At 35.2% G+C, this 9074-nt stretch overlaps 1 protein-coding gene across 1 annotated transcript in view; it reads left to right on the forward strand.

The window, feature by feature from the left end:
- The window catches only part of PAXIP1 (PAX interacting protein 1), an 82752-nt gene extending 74904 nt beyond the window's left edge, over positions 1-7848 (forward strand). Inside the window, exons 17-21 of the mRNA XM_074193294.1 lie at positions 76-176; positions 1802-1936; positions 2023-2098; positions 2186-2245; positions 7370-7848. Coding sequence (XP_074049395.1) covers positions 76-176; positions 1802-1936; positions 2023-2098; positions 2186-2245; positions 7370-7386 — 389 coding nt within the window. The 3' untranslated portion in view covers positions 7387-7848. The remainder of the gene's footprint in view (positions 1-75; positions 177-1801; positions 1937-2022; positions 2099-2185; positions 2246-7369) is intronic.
- Positions 7849-9074: the final 1226 nt, after the last annotated feature.

A 9074-nucleotide genomic window follows, 5' to 3' on the forward strand; every position in this document is an offset into this window, starting at 1 on the left:
ACTTCCTCATGAGGAATGAAAGATCTGTGAGTGGATTCATGAAGCACGTCTCATGTATCTTGTCTTGTTTTTTAGACGAACAGAACTACATGCTCCGAGATGCTGAAGCTGAGGTGCTCTTTTGTTTCAGTTTAGAGGAGTCCTTAAAGAGAGCACATGTCACACCACTTTTCAAGGTAGGCAGGACTTTCAGGCAAAGGGATTATTAAAAAATAAAGATGGTTTCATGACATGCTTTTAACCAAGTGAGGCTTAATTGAAACTCCATATTGAAAATGTGTTAAAAGCAATAATCCACATTTTATAAAATTTGGTGATTAAAAGAATTTCTAGTTATGACTAGTCATACCTTCAGGTTAGTGGTCTGATCAGATTTTCAAGGTCAAATGCTAGTGAACTTCAGTAAAATATGCTAAGTATTAGCTGTAGTTTGAAAGACTTGGTATTTTAAATGAATAGAAATAGCAATGAAATGCCTTTTGATCATTGCACACCTGAGGAAAACAGCTTATTTTGAATTTAACTCAGTATAAGATTTGTACAATTGTTTTTAATTTTTTAACAAATTTCCATAAGATTTTTACATCTAGAACTTTTATTCATTGCATAGCTACAGAAATTAATGTGGAAGTAGTGAGATAAGATACATTTGAAAGCATATATAAATAATTAATAGCCACCCCAAAATTTAAATTTATTTCATATAGTAAAAATTTTATTTGATAACTTTCTGGCCTTTTGTTTGTCCTGAATGTTTGTATGTACCTTTTGTTCGTACCTTGTATGAAATTGTATGTACTTTTTAAGTAAGGTGACCTCTTCTGTCTCGGGATAAAATATTGTGCATTTTAAGATAATAGATACAGTTGTGTTAAATTTAGAACAACTCAATTTTCCATACTCTGCCTGATTTCCTTTCCCCTTCAACTCCAGAGATGTTAAAAATTGTTTTAAATAGAATATAATAAACTATAAGTAAATAAATTTAATTTGGTCATGTGTGTATCTTTCAGCACATTTGGCATTGGGACTGTCTTATTTGAACTGATTGTTTTAGGATACCAACCTTGTTATGAAGTATCTCCTTAATTAAAGTATTTTTTGGACTTTTGTTAATAGTGGGCAAGCTTATGTTTAAAAATCATTGAACATTTTATTTCTTTTAGGAAATTCTATGCCTGTTTAGCTCTTAAATTTAAACCTATTATTTTTGTGGCACTTTAAGGTTAGCAAAGCACTTTTCAAAAATCTCATTTGGGGACGGCTAGGTGGCACAGTGGGTAGAGTACCAGCCCTGGAGTCAGGAGTCCCTGGGTTCAAATCTGGCTTCAGAACACTTAATAATTACCTAGCTGTGTGGTTTTGGGCAAGCCACTTTAACCCTATTTGCCTTGCAAACCCCCCCCCCCCCCCAATCTCATTTGATCCTCACAGTGAGCCTAGAAGTTAGGTGCTGTTATGTTATGTTATGTTATGTTATGTTATGTTATGTTATGTTATGTTATGATTCACAGATCAGACAAAAGCACAGGAAGAATAAGTGACTTGTCAGTATTCACATAGAGAGTATGTTCAGGATTTGAACTGGATCCTTCTGTCTCTCCCCAAGTCCAACAGTGTCCATTATGCACTCTCTCTGTCAGACAGTTAACTTAGCTGTAGATAAATATTTTAGTATTTTGAAAATAACTTGATTTATATTGAAACAGCTAACCTAACAGCATTGAACTGCCTTAATGGTTTCATTTCATTGAGTTTTCAACTTGGTTCACAAGTTAACTTTCATTTTTTTTTTTTTTAGGCAAAGTATTTTTATATTACACCTGGAATTTGTCCTAGTCTTTCAACCATGAAAGCTATTGTGGAATGTGCAGGAGGAAAAGTATTATCTAAGCAGCCATCTTTCCGTAAACTTGTGGAGCATAAGCAAAATAAGGTGGATATAATAAGTTAAGTGATCTCTTAGTTTGTTAAAGATCCATTGTTCTATATAAGTTGGATTCATTGTTTTCTCTTTCTTAGAGTTTGTCAGAAATAATTTTAATATCCTGTGAAAATGATCTTCACTTATGTCGAGAATATTTTGCAAGAGGAATAGGTACGATCAGATTGTCATTACTACTTTTGTATATTTGTCACCTTATAATTTATTTTTACTTAAATGATTATTTTTATTATCTTTCAGATGTTCATAATGCAGAATTTGTTCTTACTGGAGTACTTACACAGACATTGGACTATGAATCATATCCTTTTAAAAAGAGATGATGAAATATTTGATAATTAAAGTGTTTCTCCAAGACTAAGAAAACAATTATGGTTTTATAACAGTGCTAGCAGTATCTCTTCATGTGTTTATTTATCATTTGGGTTTCAGGCAGTTTTGTAGAAAGAAAAAGTTTCTTTTGTTCCCCAAAACATTTTCTTTAGCTAAAGCCTTTATGACTAACATAGTTCTAGAATTATAAGAACTTTTTTAAAAAAAATTTTCATCCAGACCCATGCAGTCATTTTCCTCTACTGGTACAGAATGGCAACTCTTCAGTTTATAGTCTTAGATTGTTGCTGGGTACACTTGAGTACAGGTTCATACAGCCAGTCTGTATCAGAGACAAGGCTTGAACCTAGAGCTTCCTGACTTTAGGGCTGGGTATTTACCCAATCTTTCTTGAAGATAATTATGTAAAATTGAAAATATGGAGGGAAAATAATTATTTTATTATTAACAACTTTGAGTTTGTAGGCATGCAGAATGAAATTAGATTTTTTTTTAAATAATGGCTTACATGTTGCACTTAAGAGTGTACTTTTCAGAGTGTTTTCTTTATGGACATAATTGTGAATTGAGGTTCAAATCAGTTGACTGAAATGACTGGTTACACAGTTATTAAGCATTGAAAGCAAATCTTTTGATTCTCAAGTCCAGGGTTACTTCATTAATTTGGATGGACTTTGGAAGATAGTTGGAGGATAGCTTGGCATACCATGTTTGGTCCATGTGGTCATGAAAAAAATGGATATGATTGAACAACTGAAGAACAGCAAAAACAAATCTTACTTTCATTTTTGGGGGGACCTTTCATTATAAAAATACTTAAACCAAATTAAATATTAAAAATTGAGTATACTTAGAAAAGAATTGTTATCAATGCAAAAATAATCCATAAAGTCAGCATTTTCTTGTTTCCTTTATAGTGGAAATATTAAGGATTCATTTTATCTAATAATATGTTTCCTCATTGGTCATTGGAAAATAATTTTTTCATTTAGAATAACATAAGCTAAATTAATACTTATAGATCTCAAAATGATGATTCTTAGCTCCCATGACATTCCCTACCACTCTACCACTGATGGAAGGAGGCCAAACAGAACTGAGGCCATTTTACATTTTGTTGTTGATTCATATTTTGCCAAAAAGTGACAAAATAAATGACCTTCCTCCTGGTGATGAGTTTATCCTTACTTAGCTGAGCTTATCCTTGGGCTGCAGTGACAGAGCCTTTGAAAGCATCGAGTCACTTCCAGTAATTCAGAGTCATTGGAAAAGGACTTTGAAGACGTCCAACTAAGAAGCTCTAGTGAAGGGATTCTGAAGTCTAATGCAGTATCCAAAGAGTAATAATTCATATTTCAAAAGAATGAACTATTAGATCCTGTTGAAATGGAAGCAGTTTACATTTGTGCAATAGTTGACAGCCCTTTAACTAAAAGACTGTTATGGGAATGATATGAGAGAGTTAGGCATGCTACACTTAATCCATTTTATAGATGATGAAACCTAGACTTGGGGATGTTCAATAATTTTCTCAGTATCTTATGGCTAAGGCTAAAACTTGGATCTTCTAATTCCTATTCCATACTCTTTCTACAGTGTCATATGGTAGAGAATTTTACTGTTTCATTGGTCTTAAACCACAGGCATTGGCTCTAGTGCTCCTGATCTCATAGAGTCAAGCAGTGAGAGGGTCTTGAATATGCCCTGGATCAGGAGTTTCTTCTACTTAGAAGGGAACGAAAGCCAAAACTGAAAGAATTTGTACACAATCACAAAACAATTCAATCGAAGACTTTCTTTGCATAGTATTCACATCCTCCCTCTGTGCTGTGACCCCAGCTTCCTCTGGGCCCATCTCTTTTCTGTCTCTGCTCCCCCTTCCTCATTCCCTCCCTGTTTCTTTAGCCTTCTCCATCCAAAACGTGTTCAGTCCCAGAAGCTTGTATATGTCCACAGAAAACAAATGTTTTGTTTTCTAACTATAGAATTTGTTTTTTCAGTATCAAAACCCAATTCAACTTTTGGGAAATAACTGATCAGTGATTTCCTTATTTTCCTGGGGATAGCTTATTGTATCTGTGTGTTAGATTATTAGAAGCAAGAAACGGCCAGCTTGCTCACTGTGGGGACTGAAAACAATTATGGAAATGTGCAACATTGTAGTATAAATAGAACATAATGTAGGATTAATTCTAAAAATGAGCTGTAACAGCTAGAATTGAGGTGGTGCATACTATGCATCTGGCGGAGTGCTAAGCATTTTACAAATGTTCTCTTATTGAATCTTTACAGTGACCCTTGGGGTTAGATTATTATCCTATTTTACAATTGTGAAAACTGAGGCAGACAGGTTAAATGACTTGCTGAAGATGATATGGCTAATAAGTATTAGAATGAATTTGAACCCAGGTCGTCCTAATTCTAGTTCTAGCTGTTTGGGGTTTGGTTTTTTTTTTTTAAGGCTTTTGTAAGGCAAATGGGTTAAGTGGCTTGCCCAAGGCCACACAGCTAGGTAATTATTAAGTGTCTGAGGCCAGATTTGAACTCAGGTACTCTTGACTCTAGGGCCCTGCCACCTAGCCTCCCCCTCTAGCTGTTTTTTGCTTGCTGCGCTGCCTAGTTGCCATTGTTTTCTTTAATAAGCAAGAAATTACTTAACTGGAATAAAGATATCCTCAACCATCCTGATGAAGTGTTAGTGAATTTTTAAAGGCTGGGTCATCTTCCCTGTGACTATACGTGACAGTAGATGGGAAGCTAGGTGTCACAGTGGATAGAGCACCAGCTCCTGAGTTCAAATCCGACCTCGGATATTTAATAATTGCCTAGCTGTGTGATCTTGGGCAGGTCACTCTTAACCCCATTGCCTTAAATAAATCAACAAAATTAAAAAAAAAAACAAATGCAAATGCCCAGAGCACCTTTCAAAAATCAGTTCCATGGAGGGATTGCAGTCGGGGTGAGTAGAGGTTGGAAGGCTTCATGAGCATCAGAGCTTATTTGTGAAGATTTTCTGTTTTTCCCCTCAGACGGGAGGAGCCTTTATCTGTTCAGAGTGGCCTAAATGCAAACTGCTTACAAATTTATACAGGAAGCAATATGTTGCAGGACAGGAAATGACGACTATAGATTGAGCTATTTGAAGGCCTTGCTTTGTGGCAGGGTGAGTGAGCTTCAGTGCCTCAGCAGCTAGTGGTGCAATGGATGGAGTCCTGTCAATCACTGACTGGGGGACCCTGGGCAACTCTTGTCACCTCTGTTTGCCTGTTTTCTCACCTGTAAAGTGATCTGATAATGCTTATTTTTCAGGGCTGTTGTTGTGAGCCCCAAAGAGAAATTTTTTTTGAAATTCTTAGCTCAGAATCTGGTATATACAGGTACCATAAAAATGCTTATTTCCTTATTCCTTTCCTCCTTATTCAGGACTTGAACTTGGGTCTTCTTGACTCTTTAGCTTAGCTCCTCCACTGCAGAATGTGTCTTTTTCTACTTACATGAAAGAAATAGAATTGGTAGGAAGGAAAAGAGAAAACCAAATCCAAAGGGAACAAAATCATAAACAGGCACAAAGAGTCATACCATGACTTTCTGCAGTATGGTTCAACTACAAGCAGTAGACTTTTGAAACCTGAATTCTGATCCATCCACTTTGTTTTGTAGAAAAGGGCTCACTGAGACCCCAAAGTAATTTTCAAATTTCTGATTTTATCTTAATCCCTTTAAAAAATATTGGTAACGATTTTTAAGCCAAATTGAAGTTTAGCAAGTGTAGGTACAAATGAAACTATTGCTACTTGTTATTTGCCAAAATTAAATTAATAAAAGGACTAGAATTGGTCTAAAGGATTTATCTAATTTTTTCTAGATAGAATCTTATTCCTATCTTTTAGTGAAGCATAAGTATATGTGCTAGTTTGACTTCTCTAAGAAAAGTTTACCAGGTTAACTGATTTGATATATAATCTGTTTTAACTACCACCTTTTATATTCTTTATCTGACAAAGTGGGAGGACAGCAGCACATGATAGTTTTAAAAATGTCTTATAAATTTTCCATATTTCATACAAGGGCCTTGGTTTCATTCTTATGTGTCCTAGCCAAAAAAAGCACCACCAGTAAAATTTCCTAATGAGGACAAAAGTCCAAAGGTTTTGACATCCTTTCTCTGTTGGCCATTCTCATTTTTCCTCTTTATAATGTGTTTGAACTACCACCTTTTATATTCTTTATCTGACAAAGTGGGATGACAGCAGCACATGATAGTTTTAAAAATGTCTTATAAATTTTTTAATAAAAATAGAGTTGGGCATTTTTCAGAATTTAAAAAAAAGTTTTATAACGTGTTTGGTGGAGAGCCAGTCTTGGATAAGGAAGCAAATCAGGAGGAGTACCAATTCCATCTTGTATTATCTGAGAGTGGGCAAGTCTCTTAAATTTTTGAGGATTGATTTCCTCCCAGCTCTCTTGTGAGAAAAGTACTTTGTCAACATTAGGAAACTATTTGGAAATGTGCTAACTCAGCTTATTGTTGGAAATAACAGTTGAATCATTTCTTTTTGGAAATTGCTCTCTGAAAACACAATTTCTCAGTTTTTGTGATGAGAATTTAATGTAAATTCCAATTCCATCATCTTTTATGGACTTTGTTTTCATAAAAATATAATTCCTTTTTTCTTCTGTTAACCATACAAATGAAAACCTGTTTGGCTATTCCTATATTTGCCCACCAAAAATGCTATTTATATCAGGTAAACCTGAAGGAATTCTCTTGGGTGTCCTGTGTCATCCATTTGATCTTATTCTGTAGGGCTAGTGTGGAATATTAGAGTTTGGAAAACATTCTTGAGGGTGTGGTGGGCATCTGGATTTGGGGCATGCATGATGTGGGGGGGTGGAGGGTAGGCAGAGGGCAGTGTCTGTGTTTAACACACTGGAAACAAAGCTCCCCAAGTATCACAGCCTTTCTTGACACTGTATTATTAAATTTAGTAATCTATGACTAAAATACCTAAAACTATTCTTTATATTAGATCTGTAAATTTAAGTTTATATTTTACATTGTTCACTAAGTTATTTTCCTCAACAAGCCTACATATAAATTTACTTGATGGTATCTGAAATGTGACTTTTCTTCAGAGCCCTTGGAGCACAAAATCTGGATGTTGTAGCTACCAGGAAAAAAATAACCAGTGCTTCCTGCAGATGCTCTTGTTTTCCAGCTGCTTTCTTTAGGTGGCAAGCCATTTAAAGCAGGAAAACAAAATACCTGCATCTTATTAAGATGTGTAATTTTATTCTGAGGAAACATAAATTATTATGTTTTGTATTATATAAATTTAAGAGCCCACATTAGGTTTTATGATTCCTTTGCCAGTTTTTAAAATGTTTTATATAACTGGTATAGAACTTCAACCAAAAGTAAAATATGGGTGTAAATAGGGCCTTGCTATCTCTTTAAATTATGGATGTTGAAAAATTAAAATGTTTTGTACTTTGATTATTTTTATTTCTTATACTGTTTTCTTTTATATTGATATCTTGCCCAAGTTTTAAATAAATGTAATTTTAAACTTTACCTAAAATGTGATTCTGTCTTCGTTGTATTTGTATTCTATCCTGATTTTAAGGAATTTTGAACAGAGTCAGTCTTCTAAGTTGTTGAAAAACATTTTCTAAAAAAAAGAACTTTTCTGAACTATTTGATATATACTAAATAAATAAAGGTCAGGGTGTACAGGACAATAATACTGTGTAAGTATTATACTTAACATTACTATTAGGTCAGCTGAGTAAGATACATGTAACATACCAAGGTCTCATTTATTGAGGAAAGTATTCTGTAGTATCAGGCAAAAATGGCTTTAAATAGGAAGCGGTAGGTCACACTCATGACTTAATCTTACCTTATATTGCATGGCATGTTGGTACAGGCCTGCGGGATTTCTACGGTTGGCAAGGTTGCTGCCCGGGAATCCCTGGAGTTCTGAGCTAGCTGTGGGAGGATCTCCACATTTGGTTCAGGCCCAGCTGAGGAGCCAGCCCCTGGTTGCCTGAGAAGTGGGGGTGGGGGGGTGGAGCAAGTCAGCTGTATGATTAACTGTGTCTTGGCCATTGCACCAATATGATACAGAATACGAAATTGCCAATCAACAAACAGTTCTCAAACTACTATGCTAAACTCTGGGTCACAATGGGAAAGGGGGTAGAAATAGCTTTGTCTTCAAGAGCTTAGGAAATGGACAGCATCTCTTAGATGACCTCAGAAGGAAAAGTCCTAGTAGCCAAGGGGATGAGAAAGGCCTTCTGATGCCTTCTGCTGGAAATGACTCCAAGAGGCAATGGTGAGAAAAGGTTTTGTTGATAAGAGGCAGAAAACCTGGGGATCCTTCAGTATGACCAGACCATCAGAGAGTAGAGGTGAGGGATGTGTAAGAAGACTTGAAAGATAGCCTGGGACCAAGCTGTAACCTTAAATGCCAGAGGAAGGAGATATTTTATTGAAAGAGATGATAGGTACTGGAGTTTATTCAGGCAGTCACTAAACATTAAGAGCCTGTTCTGTACTATATCCAAGTGCCAAGTGGACAGTACCTGCTCTCAGGGATTTCACAGTCCAATGGTGGAGATAATGTGCAAAACCATTGTGTACAAAATTTTATTTATATATATATATATATATATATATATATATATATATATATATATATATATATATATATGTGTGTGTGTGTGTGTGTGTGTGTATATGTATATATATGTATATAAATGTAGGATAAGCTGGAGAAAATGCAAAGGC

Source organism: Macrotis lagotis, chromosome 7 (assembly GCF_037893015.1).
Source record: "Macrotis lagotis isolate mMagLag1 chromosome 7, bilby.v1.9.chrom.fasta, whole genome shotgun sequence".
Taxonomy (NCBI): Eukaryota; Metazoa; Chordata; class Mammalia; order Peramelemorphia; family Peramelidae; genus Macrotis; species Macrotis lagotis.